Source organism: Phodopus roborovskii, unplaced genomic scaffold (assembly GCF_943737965.1).
Source record: "Phodopus roborovskii unplaced genomic scaffold, PHOROB, whole genome shotgun sequence".
Lineage (NCBI taxonomy): Eukaryota > Metazoa > Chordata > Mammalia > Rodentia > Cricetidae > Phodopus > Phodopus roborovskii.
The window spans coordinates 8,497,626-8,515,171 of NW_026125295.1; the positions used below are offsets into that span (position 1 = coordinate 8,497,626).

Genomic DNA, 17,546 nt, shown 5'->3' on the forward strand with positions numbered 1-17,546 from the left:
TCCATAGAAGGAGCTTAGCATACACTCACCCACTGAGTGGGAAGCAGGTGCAGGAGGTGTGGCTACTGACTAGTGAGGGGCTCTGATGTGAGGGGTGTCACACACTGTGGCTTACACATGCACCAGGAATACTGAGCTTGCCTGTTTTCATTGGAGCTGGGTAACAGCACACTGGAAGACCCTGCTCACGCATTCTCCAGGGAAACCTTCCCTGTCTGTTTAGGGAATGTGCAGGAAGGTTTTGTTCTCTGTCGGGGGCAGCTGGTGCAGGGCCAGGCAGGTTTGCCCGGCCTGACTGCTGCCAATGAGGTGGTTCACAAGAACCCTCAGAGTGGAAAGGGATGAATTTGGGGGTAGGGAGATGGCTCAGCTGATCAGTGAGTGTCTTACAGTGGGAGGATCTGAGTTCAACCCCAGGATTAAAAACAAAAAGCCAGGTAGAGTGGTGTGTGCCTGGAGTCGGTGTGGGTCACTGGGGCTTGCCTACTCAGTGGGCTCCAGGCAGGTAAGAAGTGGAGCCAGGGATGTAGCCAGAGGCAGCCCGGGGCAGTTCCGAACCTCAGGGAAGAAGCCCTGTCCTCAGGGAAGGGAAGCAGGTAGTCAGGCATATGGAATTCCAAGCACACGAGAGACCCTGTCTCAGAAACAAACAAGGTAGAATGTGACTAAGTGATGGTTTGGGTAAGGGCGGCCCCACCCACAGGCTCACATGTTTGAACGCCTGGTTACCAGGGAGCAGCACTGTTTGAAAGGATTAGGGGCGTGGTGGAGGGAGATTGTCACTGGGGTGGGCTTTGAGGTTCCAAATGCTCAGGCCTATTCAAGGCCCAGGTTCTCCTGTGTGCCCTTTTGCTCTCTTTCTGTCTTTCTCTGTGTGTCTGTCTCTCTCTTTGTCTCTCTTTGTGTCTCTGTCTCTTTCTGTGTCTCTCTGTCTTTGCCTCTATCTCTCTCTGTGTCTCTGTCTCTCTCTGTCTGTCTCTTTGTCTCTGTCTCTCTGTCTCTGTCTCTCTATCTCTCTCTGTGTCTCCTTCTCTGTCTCTCTGTCTCTCTCTGTCTCTCTCTATCTCTCTCTGTCTCTCTGTCTCTATCTCTCTGTGTCTCTGTCTCTGTCTCTCTCTGCCTCTCTGCTTGCTGCTGAGGATGTTGTCCACAGCTACTACTCCACCGCCTGGCTGCATGCCTCCATGCTTCCTACCCTGATGATAATAGAATACGCCTCTGAAACTGTAAGACAGACCCAGTTAAACGCCGCCTTTTATGAGAGTTGCCTGGGTCATGGTTCTCTCTCTTCACAATAGAACACTGACTAAGACACGAAGGAACAATAGCCAAGGTTGTCTGTTCTCCAGTCTCCTTGGTTCATGCTCACCCACATACAAAAAAAGAAAAAAAAAATCACAGATCGAAACCTATTCTAAGTGGGATGCTCATCTCCCTAAACCCTCTGGCCAAGCGCCGACTGTGTTCAGGTCAAAGCATTGTGGAAGTGAGTCAGGAAAAGTTGTTGCTGCCCTGGGCTTCCTCTCCTTGGGGTTCACTGGGGACCGCCGCATCCCACTCCGCAGAGGAGCCTTCATCTCCTGATTCTGGCTCCACACAGGTGTCAGACAATGTGTCAGAGACTGACATCAGCAACGAGGCTCAGAATTCCCGGGCCAGCACAGACTCGGCAGAGGAGAAGCTGAGGAACAGATTGTACGAGTTAGCCATGAAAATGAGTGAAAAGGACACTTCTTCCGGGGAGGAGCAGGAGTCCGAGCCCAAGACTGAACCTGAGACCCAGAAGGAAAGCCTCTCTTGTGAGGAAACCAGCCAGGGTGTGCAAGAGGAGCTGAAGAAGGTAAGGGTCTGCAGATAGCGCTGCCTGCTGCAGCTGCAATGTGCACTCTAGTGTGTGTGTGTGTGCAAGTGCGTGTTGCATGCATGCCTGTTTGCACACAGGCACATGTGCATATGTGCACACGTACATCCATGCTAGTGTGTGTGCGCGTGCATGTGTGCACATGTGTGTTTGTGCAGAGATGCCCTGAGTCCCAAAAGGCTTCCTCTACAGTATTCAGTCCATGCACTGGGAGAGAAAAAGAGAACTTTCTCAGTCATTGCCAGGGACAATCACGGAAGGGGCCACTGCCCTAGGGAGTCCCCCACATCGGGGCTCCTGCTGTCCCGCATCTTGAATCATCCATCCCACGGCCCTCCCCATGTCCACTGAGGACACCGTTGCTGTCCTCTCTGCCTCCTTTTCCTGTAGTTTGGGGTTATGCACCCACCCCTTTCTAAAGCAGTGAAGTCTTCTATCCACAGCACAGAGCTTTGTGTTACAAGGGGCCATCTGGACTCATCGACTGTACCATTTTTAGATCCCAATTAGTTTATTTCAGCCCAAGATCCTCTTTCAGCGCAATCTTCCATGGGATCCCTGTGTTCTAAACAGGTCAGTTCTGTTCTTAGAGTCCCAAAGCTCGATCCCTGGGTCTCCGGCCCCACACTCCTTCTCTTCCTTACAAGCAAACCTGAGGTCCTAGGCACATGGTTTGAGAAGCACGGAAGATAAGCCAACCCCCAGCAGAAAGGGATCACAGCAGCCTCCCCACTCTGCCTCCGCCCACTGAGCCAGCTTCCCTCTAAAGTTTCTCAAGACATGTTGATGCTGAGTGTCCCTGTGTGTCACCAGTGAAGGGAAATAGTGACATGTTGAGAGTCCCCTTGTCATGGTGTAGATAGATATAGAGATGATGGGTAGATAGGCAGAGAGACAGATTGCTGATGGATAGATGGTAGGTGAATGATAGATAATAGGCAATAGACAGATAGATGATAGGTAGATGTTAGATTGACAGGTATACTAGTGAATGATAAGTATCAATCTACATAGATAGTAGATAGATGGCAGGATGATAGGTGATAGATAGGTAGTTCATAGATTGGTAAATGATAGATGATAGGTAAATAGATACATAGGTAGGTGAGAGACTGATATGTTGGTAAATTATAGATGATAGATAGACAGACAGACAGACAGATTATGGAAGTCTCTGCAAACACCACAGCCAGCAGAGTAATGATCCATGTGAGCCAAGAAGGAAATCCAGTTCAATACCACTCAGTAGCCACTGTTGGTTCAAGCTTCTAGAGTGTGTCACTGAGCAATTTATTGTAGCTATTTTTAAGCACAGCACATTTTTGGAAAAAAAGTTTTCCTGATGGTAATTAACTCAATCTCCTGTGTACAATAAAACATAAAACATGTTTATATTGAAGATGTTTACAAAGTACACATGATCTCCTCCATAAAGACGGTTCTATTGACTGAGAAGCAGTGCTCAAGGTAAGGGTCTAGGGAGAATTACTGATATCAACATAAAAGTCTGTGGGAGTCAGATGTGGCCTGGTGCCGCAGATAGCACAGAGGTCACCTAGGCTGTTATAAAATGCATGTGTCATCTCCCTTAAGAGTGGGTTCTGTTGACCGAGAAACAATGCTCAAGATAATGGTCTAGAGAGGGAAGAGTCTGAGATCAAATATAGTGTGTGTGGGAGTCAGGTGTGGCCTGGCTCTACAGGTCACCAGGCTGTTAACGATACCCATCCCTTCCAGGCAGAAAACAGATAACCCTGCATGTTTAACATCCCTGGTTCCCCTAGTGCTGATTTGTGAGCACAAGACCTTGTGCCCTCTACAGGTAATAGATTGATAGTAATGATAGATTGATAGATGATCAATTTAAAGATTATGAGCCGATGGATAATAAATGATTGATTGGCTGATTGGTTGGTTGACTGCTTTAGATAGCTTATTGGATGACAGTCTAGCACATTAAATAACCCATTGATATAGTCGCAGCTGATTTTGCAGATGGGGAAAGTGAGCCTGGGTTATCAAGGCTCGTGTGGTGTCAGAGCTGAGTGTGCATCACCAACCTTGACCTCAAATCATGAGCTCCCCTCTTTGTAACAGACCACCTCTTGCTAACTCCAATGGGTTTCATCCCCCAGCACCTGGGGCTCTTGTGTTTCACACTTGAGAGGTGGTTCTCGTAGACTCACCTCTGGCGAGGGGCTTTTCCCTATTCCAAGGGTACACCATGGAAACTCACAGGTTCCTGCTGCCCCTCGTGCACATGTGAAGGATCTCCCACGTTGCTAGACAGCTGAGCCAACTCAACTGCTGTTATAGGAGGAGATAGGACCACTATGATGACAGATGGCCAGCACGGGCCCTGAGGGGAGTAGAGACCGTCACCTGATGTCTGTCTAACAGTTCCATAGCCTGCTGGCTTTTCAGCCTAGTGGTCCCAAAGCTCTAAGGAAAACTCATGCTGGACCAGTGGCAAGGCCTGCTGAGATGAGGTGGTGTGCTGCTGCCCTCACCAGCCGTCTGTCTGCTGTGTGCACACCTAGGAATGATGTGTAAGAAAGGAAGGGTCACTGGAGGGGGGGAGCAGCAAGGCCCCTCCCCCACCGTGCTAACTTCACTTACACTCCCGAGTGTGTAGACTCCTCAGAGTTCAAGTCCATCCCACAGTTTACCACAAGTTCATGAAAATTCAACCAGTTATCATTCTTTGTATGCGAAAATCAATGCCTTAAAAACAAACAAACAAACAAAAAAAGAATGCATTTCCCCCAGCAGGCATGACAACTGGAGAGCAGAAATACAGATTTACAGACTGGATATTATCTAAGTGTAGAGATGTACATAGAGATGTACTATTCAGAGACGGGTTCTAGGCTTAGAGTGCTGTGTTTTGTTGTTTTGCAAACTCTCGACTTAGGCTGATGTCTTAACTCATCACTGCTGTCCTTTCTTGCCTGTCCTCCACCAACCCTCACATCTTCACTGGTCTCCTGTGGCTGCTGGCCCTTCCTGGACCCTGCAGCCCCTCCCCCACGCAGCAGCCCAGCTACCCTGCTACCATAGTACTTCTTCTCAGTGTGCCACCAAGCCTGTGGCAGTCAGTCTGTGATGTAGTGTGAATTCACGTTGGTCTGAGTCAGGTATCCGAGTAAATGCTGAAAGGTCAAAGAAGCAGAGCAGGAGCCAGCAGAGTTCTTAACCTCTGCAAACTCTCTGAGCGAAAGGCAGCTAGCTTCTGTCTCCACTCGCCTCATATTCCTCTCTCTGCCCAACCATATCGCCTCCTGTTTCCTCCTCTCTAGGGCAGGGATTAAAGGCATGAGATCCCAAGTGTATGCTGCCACTGCCTGAACTCTATGGTTAACTAGTGGGTAGCTCCACCCTGGTCTTCTGACAAGCTTTATTTGTTGGAGCACAAACGAACTATCACCACACTGTCTGTCTGTCTGTCTATCTGTCTGTCTATCTGTCTTATTTTTAAGTTGATTCCTAGGATCCAGCCCTGGTTTTTATTGTTGATTGGGTAAATGCATCTTGCCCTGCTTGTAGGACAGGGATAATCAAACCGCCTTTCAGAGTTGTGAGGCTTGAATTATGCAGCATAAGCTTCTAGCCCAGCAGGAGCCTAGCAAATGCTAATTAGCATATCCCCTTAATAAGCTCCAGGAAAATCAACTTCACAAAACACTGTCCATCTGCTTGGGCTGAGAGTGGTGAGCTCAACGCCTTGTGCAGACACAGATCTGTGTCCACAGCTGGTGCCCTTCTCGATGTGCAGAATGTCAGTGGGGGACCAATGCATGTGGCTGAACCCCAAGTTCCCATCTTTAAGATCAGTGTAGCTGTGACGCACCCCCCCCCCATGATTCAGCCACTGCTGGTCTATACAACACACACACACACACACACACACACACTCACACACACACACACACACACACACACACACCAAAGAGCAGGAACCTTAAACCTTACAGGGACCTTCTCCTGTAGAACTACTTCCCTCTAGGATGTGGCATTCCTGAAAAAGGAACATCAAGAAAAGCCGGAGCTGGCCTGAGTCTAAAGGCAACATTTCGGTAGCCAAGTCACCCACACATGCCCTTCTGCTTAACTGCTGTTTTATGGAACAGAGACTTTTTAGCCACCCTGCTCTTACCCACAGTGCTTGAGCAGGCAAAGTTTCCCTTCACTCAGCATCATCCGTGCCCATTGGTGTGTCATGCAGGCCAGGCAGAGGGACTGCCACAGGCAGCTAGGCAGAGTTCTGGAACTGTCCTCTATCACAGGGGCTTCTGAACAGTTTTCCCTTGAGGCAAACATGGACTGATCATGGGAAAAAACTTCCCAGACCTCCTGTGCAGGTGGGGTCTTCACCCGCTGTGAAACACGGGTGTCATTAGAAAAGCCATCGCCCCAGCTACAGCAGAAGGAAGCACAGGACAGGCGGGATTTGAGAAAGTCAGACATGCCCTCAGAGCTGTGAATACAACGATCTGAACCTCAGACCCCTGATTTGGAACCCTTGTTCCACAGAGGCCCCAAAACAAAGATGCCCCCAGGAGGTAGAATGATGGGAAGGAAGGGAGGAAGGGAGGAAGGAAGGGAGGAAGGAAGGGAGGAAGGGAGGGAGGAAGGGAGGAAGGAGCACCTTGAACAAAGCTTGTCAGAATTATTTTCTGAGTTAAGAGAGCACAAAGCAAGCAGGTTTTCATCTGATTTCCACAAGTGCACTGTGGCATACATGCAACCATATTCATACACACATGCATATGTACATAATACATACATATATGCATACATGCATGCATGCATCCATATTCATACATACATACATACATGCCTACATACATGCATGCATCCATATTCATACACACGAGCATACATGCATAATTCATGCATACACATTCATACACACATGCATACATATATGCATGCTGCATGTATCCATATTCATACACATGCATACATGCATGCATCCATATTTATACATACACACACATATTTATACATACACGCATATGTATACATACACACACAACAATAATAATAACAGCAAGTAAGAGTTCAGGAAAGTGAGGAGCATGGCACACACAAATGGTGTCAGCATCAGATAGCAGTGTGGTGACTCGGTACCCAGAGCAATCTAACTGCACATGCCCATGGACTCGCGAATTGTTCTTTTAGTCATTTGTCCTAAGAACAATGGGTCACTGACCCAGGATGAATTCTACATAGTTCATCGGGCATTATGTATGTGTTGGAAGTGACCTAAGCATCCACCAGTGGGGGTCTTAGGGATGTGGGACATAAGGTCCAGACAGCAGACAGACACAGATGCTAGAACTGGGTCAAGGCCATGAGTGTGATGCTGGCAAGTTGAGGTTTTCCCGTGTGCGCCATGCCTTTTCGTTTTCTCTTCCTTTCCTCTCTTCCTCCTCCATCTTCTCCTCCTCCTCCCTTTCCTCTCCCCCTCCTGTTACACCACCACTGTCTACTAGGAGACTGTCTTGTCTTCTGAAAGGGAGAGGGTGGATAGAGGCAGTGGAGGTTCAAGCTTATAGAAAGGGTTATGGGGGAGGGGTAGAAATAGGAATGCCCCCGGGGCAGCAGCGAACAGCTGGTAAGCCATCACAGGAAGAGCATCAGTAAGAAGAACACAACAACCCTACAGAATGGCAAACCCTCCCTCTCCAAAGGAGAGCTCTGTCCCCAAACCACACCATACCCTTTGTGTAATTACCCAGTCAGGCCCAAGTGGCTCTGGGGTTCGTAGGGTCCTCCTTTCCCCTTGGCCTGTGGGTGGCCATCAGTCTGAGAGGGGAAGGAAAGAGGAAGGAGAGGAGACAGAAAGCTTTGTACACGGCCCTTGAGCATGAACAGAGGTAGCTGTCCTGGAGACAGATTTCAGTCACAAGCAAGACAGACCAATGGCCACAGTCACCTCCTGGGCCAGGAAAGAAATTCCTGCCTGCTCTTCACCTGCCAGAGATGGCTGGGTCAAGGATAACTGCCCCAGCCTTGGCCTCCCCCATCATTCTGGCCATGCCCTGATGTGCCTTCGAGGGGCTTTATAAATCAAGCACACTAGCACAGGGATCAGTATTCAATCCCTAGGTCCCAGTGAAAAGCCAGGCATGGTGACACCTGCTTATCATCCCACCACTGGGGAAGTCGAGACAAGCAGACCTTGAGACTCACTGGCCAGCCAGTGTAGCCTGCCCTTCACTTTCGGGGCAGGAAGGGACTCTGTCAAAGGAGCAAACTGGGAGCTGGAGAGATGGCCCAGGGGCTGAGTGTGTGTGTGTGCTGCTCGGCAAGGGACCTGAGTTTGGTTCCCAGCACACACGTTTGGTGGCTCACAACTGCCTGTGATCCAAGCTCCAAGGGAGCGTGTGCCCTCTTGTGAGAGTCCACAGCGCCTGCCCCATGTGCACATACTCACACATAGACATACGCTCATATGTAACTAAAAATGAGTCTTTTTTAATTAAAAAAAAAAAAAAAAACTGGATAGTGCCTGGAAAAGTCCAGCTAAGGTTGTCTCTGGCCTACACACAACACACACACACACACACACACACACACACACACGTGCACCCTTACACACATGCACACCTGCACATACCCTCAGTCGTTCCTAGAGGTCGTTTCTCCTCTGATCTCTCGCGTGTGTGTGTGTGTGTGTGTGTGTGTGTGTGTGTGTGTGTGTGTGTGTGTGGTTTCGCCAGCTTATTACACATGCTAATTTATGCTAAATTATTAAGAACATATCCAGACTTCTTCACACAGTTCTTTACCTCCGTCTTTTGTGAAGTCTCTCTTCAGAGTCGTGAGTCTGTAGGGGAGCCTATTTTGATGGGTTTTTGGAGGTGCCGCCCAGGGCCTTATGTTCATGAGAACCGAAACACAGTTCTCTGTGGGGACATATGGAGTGCCTTTTCTTACCTTTAGAAAGGAGACAAATCCATGAAATTCAGGCTTTGGGGGACCAGTTTCTTCGCTTGATGCTTTGTTAGTTAAAGGCATTTCATGAAACCAAGACAGCATCTGTAATTTGGGGCAGAACGTGATGAGCAGACTGTGGGTCTGGGTTCTGCTGTGGTGCCTATTTTTCTCACTGCCATGAGTGTGTGCTGCTCACCTGGTGGGTTCAGGCCAGGAGTGCGTCTCTAGATAGCTCTCAGCTGTGTGTCATGTGGTCTGGCCTTAGCAATAAACTAATGCAGAGCAACACCTGTTGGTGGAGGCTGTAGACTAATAGGCAAGCCCCTCCGCTTTGACCGTTCTTTGGTTCAATCTTTGCTCACTGACCTGATTGCCCCTCAGAATTTTTTAAATTAGTTTTTATTTTATGTACATGAGTGTCTACATGTACATATGTGTACCATATATGTGCCAGGTCCACGGAGGCCAGAAGAGGGTGTTGGATCCCACGGCACTGGTGTTGCAGGCAGTTGTGAACCAACAGTTCTGGTGCTCAGCAGCAAGTGTTCTTAACTGATGAGCCGGCTCTTCAGCCCCCAGGACTGTTTCAGCATCACTTTCTGCAGACACTGGGTTCAGGGACCTCTACCCATGGATGCAGGAATGGAGGGATGGTGGGAAGGACTCGGGCCTTGGGGACCAAGATTTCTAGGCTCACATTCCCCTCTGCATCCTCATCTTTAAAGATGGGATGAAAATGTCAGCTGCATTGGGTGAAGGCTGAAGGCTGGACACTTCTAGACTATTCTGAACTCTGTCTCATGGATCTCTTTCAGAGATCCAAATTGTTCTTTCCTCTTTCTCTATGAAATGATGTTACCAAGGTCATTGTTTTCAAGGATTGTTGATACTGGTGCTAAGAATGAAACTATGTTTCTCTTCAGGATGCAGTGGGCTGTTTGTGTGTGTGTGTGTGTGTGCGCGCGCGCGCGCGTGCATGCGTGTGTGTATCTGCATCGCTGTGTCTTTCTCTTTGTTTCTGTGTGTATATCTACATCCCTCTCTGTCTATCTCTGCCTTTTTGTTTGTCTCTGTCTGTCTCTACGTGTGTCTGCATCTCTGTCTGTTTGCCCCCGTGTGTGTGTGTGTGTGTGTGTGTGCGTGTGTGTATCTGCATTGCTCTGTATCTTTCTCTCTGTCTCTGTCTCTCTGTGTGTATACACATCTCTCTGTCTCTATCTCTACCTTTCTCTTTGTCTCTGCTCTGTTCATGTGTATGCATCTTTCTCTCTCTCTCTCTCTCTCTCTCTCTCTCTCTGTCTCTCTCGTGCATGTTCAGGTCTTGTCTACCCTGACTTTTTTTTAAAGCAGAGAAGCTTCTTGGCCTGGGGCTTTCCTGTTTCTGGCCAGTGAGTCCCAAGGATCTGACTGTCTCCACCTCCCCAGTAAGGGCTACAGACACATCTCCATACCTGACCTTTTTAAAGTGAGTTCTTAGTTGGGTTTTTACAGTTGTAGGACAAGTATTCATCACCTGATCTATCTCCTGAGGTCCCACTATAGTCAGCCTCATCCTCTCTGTCAGCTGTTGTGAGTCAGGACAGGATTTCCATTCCAGCTGTGTAAGGAGTAAGGTTTTTCCTCCCACTGCCGGTCTTGTCCCGCCGCCGTGCCAACCCCAATTAACACACTGAGACTCTGTATTTGATATAATTCTGTTGGCCCGTTACTAGTTTCTTATCGGCTAGATCTGTCTTAATTGTTAACCCATTTCTGTTGATCTATGTATTTTCACATGGTCTCCTTACGGGGAGTGGGGCAGGCATCTGGTCTCCTCAGTCTCTCCATTTTGACTCCTCCTTACTCCTTCCTCTTTCCTCCTTGTCTTTTAGTCTATCTTGCCTTTCTATTGGTCAACAGTGCTTTATTCATTAACCCGTATGAGAAACATATTTACAGAATGGCATCTCCCATCATTTTCTCTTTTTTGTCTAAATAAAAAGAAGGGTTTTAACCTTAACATAGCAAAATATATAACATAACAGTTATCAAATAAGAATCACAGTTAACAATATTTAGTCCATTAACATTTAGCAAGATTAAAAACTATTCTATCATCTATCCTATATTTGTGAGTTTAAAGTCCTATATGTAACTTATTTTTAAGCTTAACTAAGGAAAACTATAACCATAACTATCTGTCTTCAACTCCATCAAAGACCACAGAAGGATAGTATATAAACTCTAGACATGACAGAGACATCTTGCCTTGCCAGTCATTTGAAGTTCTTTTGTAATTTTTTATCTTTAGCCCATAGGCCATAGTGTGTCTGGCAGATTCTTCAGCAAAGCAGGAAACTTTAAACTGTCTTCTTGTATTGGCAGTTTGTCAGTCACTTTTCTCTGTGTCCTGCAGACTGTCTGGCAGACTCTTCCATGAAGCAGGAACTCTGTAGCAATGTCCATTTTGAATTAGCAGTCACTTTTCTGTGGGTCCTGCATGCCCAGTTTATACAGCATAAAGTCAAACAGTCCAGACAAGAGCACTTATCTTGTCCAAAAGGCTAGTCTTGCCATATTGGAAGTAAACTCCATAACTCCTTTCTTCAAGGTGCATCTTCCTTTCTGACGCAGGTGGTGTTGCCAGGAGCAATTGTGCCTCATTGTCAAGAAAAACTGTAAAACATTTTAAATGCCATATTCTGTAGGTCTTTGAAAGGTTTGAAGAATGCCTAACCATCTCAAATACATCTTGAATACCTAAGTAACTTAACTCTAAGTTTTGATTATCATAGGTAACTATCTATAATCTGTATTAATTTATACATTGCATTTCTAAATGGGCTTTATAAACACAATACTTAAACAAAAGGGGAAATATACATATCACAAAATTGACCTTAAATTGTATCAATAAATGAAAATCCATTCCAAAACAAAGTAATCATATCTATACCATAAGTAGGTAAGACCTACTGGCTTAGCTGCTTTGCTTTTCTAACCTTTGGCTTGAAGCTTGAACTCCAGCATCTGTCTCTGGGTCTATTATTTATCATGCTATAGAGGTAGAATCCATTCCAAGAAGCACTTTTTCCAAAATCAAGCCTCAGGGCTGGATGGGGGATTGCTCATGGTTAAAATGCTTGCCACACTATTAGCAAATGTGAAAACTGGGGTTTGAATTCTCCAGAGCCCGTGTAAACACCAGTGGACAAGGGATTCCCAGAACAAGCAGATTAGAGAAACTAGTAGTGTCAGGAAGCTCAGGGTTCAACTGGGAAACCCCGCCTCAGCGAATATGGTGAAGAGCAAATAGTCAAGAAAGATTCCCTGTGTCAGCCTTGGGCCTCTGCACACCTGCATGCACACATACATACACACGCGTGCACGCACGCACACACACACACACACACACACACACAGAGACATATACATATACATACATGTGAAAGTAAATGAAAAAAAACTGCCTAAAAAGTAGTCGGCTTTCTCTTCAGGCCCAGTGATCTGTCACAGAACCAGCCCTAGCTGCAAGGGAAGCTGGGAAATGATGCTTCCTATTTGCCCTGAGAGAGAAGAACAAGAGAGGCTGGAGGTCGGTGTGTGAGCTAGCGCACAGCACCTGCCAAGCTCAGAAGAGCTCTGTCAGTACTTTCCTTGTATAGATGACTACAGTAAGTTCTAGAACTGAGGAGCAGACTGGCCAAGGTTCCATAATAAGCAAAGCTAGAGTCTCACCAGGTCTCCTAACTCCTCATACAGAAAGCCCCCCTCAGGACCACACTGTAGATGCTATTTCCCATGGCTGTGACTAAGACATCATCTAGGAAACAGAGTAACATATAATAGAGACAAAACACAGGCAGCTTTCCTTTGAGCTCTGCACCCTCCATCCATCCCTGTGACCCTAGAGTCATTCACTGTGAGTCACCAAATCAAAGCCAAGTCACACCAGGTCCTCTAGGCTCCCCGGTGCTCTGTTAAGTTCTTCTATTCCTTAGATTTGTCCTATTTAGCGTGTGTGAATGTTTTGCCTGTGCTTAGAGAAGTCAGAAAAGGGCATTGGATCTCCTGGAACTTTAAAGATGGTTGTGAGCCAGCCAGCATGTGGTGCTGGACATTGAAGCCCCAACCAATCCTCTCCAAGAGCAGCCAGTGCCCTTGGCCACTGAGTCATGTCTTCAGATTTCTTTCAGCAGGGGTGTGTGTATGTGTGTGGGTGGTGTGTTGTGTGTTGTGTATGTCTGTGTGCAGTGTGTTTGTATGCAGTGTGTGTGTGTGTGTGAGTGTGTGTGGTGTGTTGTGTGTTGTGTGTGTCTGTGTGCAGTGTGTTTGTATGCAGTGTGTGTGTGTGTGTGAGTGTGTGTGGTGTGGTGTATGTGTGGTGTGGTATGTGTGTGTGTGGTGTGTGTGTGTGTATGTGTGGTGTGTGTGTGCGTGTGCATGTGTATGCATTCTTGAGAGTGTATTGTGTTATTACACACCTGACCTCATGACGGGTGCCAGGACCCTGTAGGATTTCTGTGTCTTTGTTAATGTGCTGTTCTTGTCCTCTGTCCCCTTCTGTTATTGGACCAAACAGAAGTGTTCTGCTGTTTCTCTCTGCAACATCTCCACAGAAGTCCTGAAGGTCATCAACGCCACCGAGGAGCTGATTGCGGAGTCTTCAGGGCCCTGGGCGATCCCCCCAGTCCCATCTGACAGAGACATGGGGACATTTCCTCTTGGGACAGACCCAGTGAGACTGGACAAGCAGCTGACATCCTTGGAAGAAAATGTAAGGGTGTGCGAATGTGCCTAGTGAGGGTGAACATACGAGAAGGAGAGGGAATAGGAGCTGCTCCCAAGTCATGCAAGGACACGTACCACCACCACCACCATGGTGGCTAGTGTGTCCCTGGGAAAACGAGGCGGGGCTACCCGGAAGCAAGGGTGCAATCAGGAATCAACTAGTGAGGAGAGAAAGGGAGCTGGGCGGCAAAGCTGAAGAGGAAACCGTCTGTTTTGTGTTTGGTGTCAGTCACTTTAGTTGTGAAATGGCATCTGCAGTGTGGTCCCAGGGTGGTTTTCTGTATGAGGAGCTAGGAGACCTTGGCCAGGTCACTTCCTTTCCTCAGGGAAGATGGCGCAGAGATCGTGTAGGGAAGGGAAGAGACAAGAAGCCACATGTGACTTTGACCTCAGCAGCTTCGGCCTGATGCTGCAGGGAGCTCCCAGGCGGAGGCTGCATCTCTGACCTGGACTTGTCTACAGCCAGCAGATGCTTCTGTCCTTGAGCATGCAGGTTGAATGCCTTCAAAGGGGTCCTCTGGGGGGGGCGTCCAGATGTAGGTAGGCAGTGCCTGGTGAGGCTTTGGGAATAGGGATGGCGCTAAAGGAAACAGTCAGAGGCCAGGGAGCTGTCTCAGTGGCTAAAGTGCTTGTTACACAAATGCAAGGGGCTTAGACCCACAGTAATGTCAGGTAGATGCAGTGGCATACATGTATGTAACTCCAGCCTGTAATTCAGAAGGCGGAGATGGGTTTCCCAGAGGATGCTGGCCAGAAAGACTAACTATCTTGACAAGTTCTGGGTGTGGTTGAGAGATCCGGCCTCAGCGAATCAGGTGGAAGGGTTATGATTGCTGACATCAACCTTGGGCCTCCACACACATGTGTACTCACACACATGTGCAAACATGTGTACGCGTGCGCACACACATGCACAGAGAGAGAGACTATTCAGTGGTGCATGTGAAAGGCTTTCTTCAGGATGCTGTGATCAGAAGGCATCACCTTGGCAGTGGGGTCGTGTACTGGAGAAGAGACTGAGTGCCCGATGTGGCATGGGTGAGTGGGAACCAATAGCGGAGGAGCAGACAGCGGTGTGTAGTTGGAATGTTTTCCTTTGGGCCACCAACCATCTCCCAAATAAAGACTGAGACTTATTCTTAATTATGAATGCCCAGCTTTAACTTAGACTTGTCCCACTAATTCTTTTTGGGGGAGGGGTTGGTTTTTCGAGACAGGGTTTCTCTGTAGCTTTGGAACCTGTCCTGGAACTCACTCTGTAGACCAGGCTGGCCTGTCTCTGTAGATCTTCCTGCCTCTGCCTCCCGAGTGCTGGGATTAAAGGCGTGAGCCACCACTGCCCAGTGTAACACATCTTTACATAGTTAAACAAATATTCTACAATATAAACAAATCCAACACATCTTTGCATAGTTAAACAAATGATCCACAACAGGGGTGAGGAGATAGGAAATGCCCAAATAAGCCTTAAGGGGTGATCAAACAAACCTAACCGTATTCCTGCCGAAGACAGGCCAGGGTGGTACAGAAATCATCTGGGGACAAGTGGGAGATAAGGAACCTAATAAGATATGGGTGATCTGCTGTCAGGGATAGGGTCTGATACGCAGAGTTCACATAGGAAAGCCAGGTGTGGTGGCATGTTGTAACCTAACCCTAGTGCTGGGGAGGCAGAGACAGACAGATGCCTGGGGCTTGCTAGAAAGTCAGAGAACCTATCTCAAAATGCAAGGTGGATGGTATGTGAGGAGAGACATCCCAGACTGACATCTTGCATGTGTATGTACACACACGCACACGTGCATGCATGAATGCACGCACACACACACACACACACACACACACACACAGAGCAGTCCGTTTCCTCTCATTGTATTAAGAACAAGGAAAACACATCTTCCTTTTAGCTAAAACCATACTGAAAACTCCATGCCCTGGGTGCATGTCCATGATGTAGGAATGATTATGTTGTTATTTTGTTGGGGGGGGGGTCATTGGTATTTTCAATTCAAAACAGGACCACTCATCCACTGATGCAGGACGTCAGAAGCCCCAGTGTGGAGAGAGATGATGTGGCTTCCAGGCTGTCTTCAGCCAACTGGAGCCCTGCTCTAGCCCTGTCCTTTCCCCCACACACACACCACCCTTCTTCCAGCTTTGCACCCCTCACCTCGGAGCAGAGGGAAGATCTTCCCCTCATCTCTCTGAGCCAGATTGGGGGGGGGGACTCTCCCTGCAGTCCCCAGGGTGGGGTTCAGCAGAGCAGCAGGAGAAGGCAGGGCTGGCTCTGGCCCCTGGCTGCAGCTGGTTTAATTAAATCATGACTTGTGTTGGTCTGCACTACAGAAGGTGCACTTCATCCCTCACTCCCACTCTTTGCCACTGTGCCCCGGACGCTCAGATAAAAGAGAGCATTCTATTCTTAATGCTCACCCTTGAAAACGCTTCTAAGGCTGTGGAGGGTATACGGGATAGAATGCAGAAACGCCGCGCTTAGTGTCTAGTCGCCTGCTTTCCTTGATGGGTTGTTAACTTGTCTGACGAGAGGAGAGTCAGGGGTATGCAGAGTCCAGGCTCTCCGTTGCATTAGCTCTGTGGGCTCTGCTCTGGTCTCCCCTAAAGTCTACACTGCTCTGGGGCTCCCCTCACCCTCCTCAGCTGCAACTTGTACTGGCCTACCTATGATTCCAACACACTCAAATGCACGCATGCACACACACATACTCCTAGGCACGTGTGCACACACACATACACATGTGTGCACACACGTGTGCACACACACACACATGTGTCTATCCCAATTTTCTTTTAGTTTCACGTCTTGTTCTCCACGTACTTTACAACCAGCGGCAGCAGGCACAACAGGGTTGCCCAGCTCTGCCACTGAACCCAGGACGGAGCAGAGGGCATTGGTCCCTCTCAAAATTCTCTTGCTGCCCCACAGCTCTAGAGAGGAGGTGACCCTAAAAATCACGGCAGTGGCTGTGGTTACTTAGGTAACCATCCGCCCTTTGTGAGCAAGGAAAAATATACACTATTATCTACTGGTCCTCTAAGGTCTATTTCCTGGAAGCTGAATCCAACAAGATGTTATGGGGAAACCAATAAGTTTGGGCAGTTTGTTCTTTCTGTGAAAAGTGAGATTCATGCGTAAGAGACTCCTAGAGGTTAGGCTGGGGAGATGGTGGGGCTGGGTGACAGCTCAGTGTGGTAACTGTTAATCCCATGGAATGAGAGTGAAGACCACCACCCAAGTTAGCTAAACATATACCATAAATATATATGTGTGTGTGTGTGTGTGTGTGTGTGTGTGTGTGTGTGTACAATAAAACCGGTCTGATGACTGCCCCCTCCCAAATCCAGGACTTAGAGGTCAGCCCCGAACATAAGATAAGTGGGGTTTTTACAGCCCCAAAACTGCAAAGCTACTGGGTTCCCGAGTGTTGGGGGATTTTCAGAGGAGTTTTGGTTATGTAGGAACTCGGCAGAATATCTTATCTTAATGGGGTGGAGGTCGGGACATAGTCAATGAGGAGTCAGATTGTAAAGCATGTCTAATTCCAGAAAATGGGTCAAGACACAGAAACCAGGACAAGATGGCTTCTAATCTTAACATGGAGTAGGACCGGCACATCATAAGTGCTTGCCTTACAAAGGTCAGGACCTGAGTTCAATCCCCAGTACTGGGCAGGCAGAAACAGATATGTCTGGGTTTCTCTGGCTGGACAGCCTATCCAATGACTGTCACTGTCTCAAAAAAACAAGATGGAAAGAGACGGAGGAATGACAGCAAGATTGACCTCTGACCTGCACATGAATACGCGAGAAACACACATACACACACACATACACACAAAGATACACATGCACACACACACACACACACACACGAACACACAGAGACATGCACACACACACATACATGCGCATGCACACTCTCTCTCTCTCTCTCTCTCACACACACACACAC

At 47.9% G+C, this 17,546-nt stretch overlaps 1 protein-coding gene across 1 annotated transcript in view; it reads left to right on the forward strand.

The window, feature by feature from the left end:
- Myrip (myosin VIIA and Rab interacting protein) overlaps positions 1-17,546 on the forward strand; it is a 140,198-nt gene that overhangs the window by 112,960 nt on the left and 9,692 nt on the right. Inside the window, exons 10-11 of the mRNA XM_051202478.1 lie at positions 1,601-1,840; positions 13,368-13,562. Of these exons, the coding sequence (XP_051058435.1) occupies positions 1,601-1,840; positions 13,368-13,562 (435 nt within the window). The remainder of the gene's footprint in view (positions 1-1,600; positions 1,841-13,367; positions 13,563-17,546) is intronic.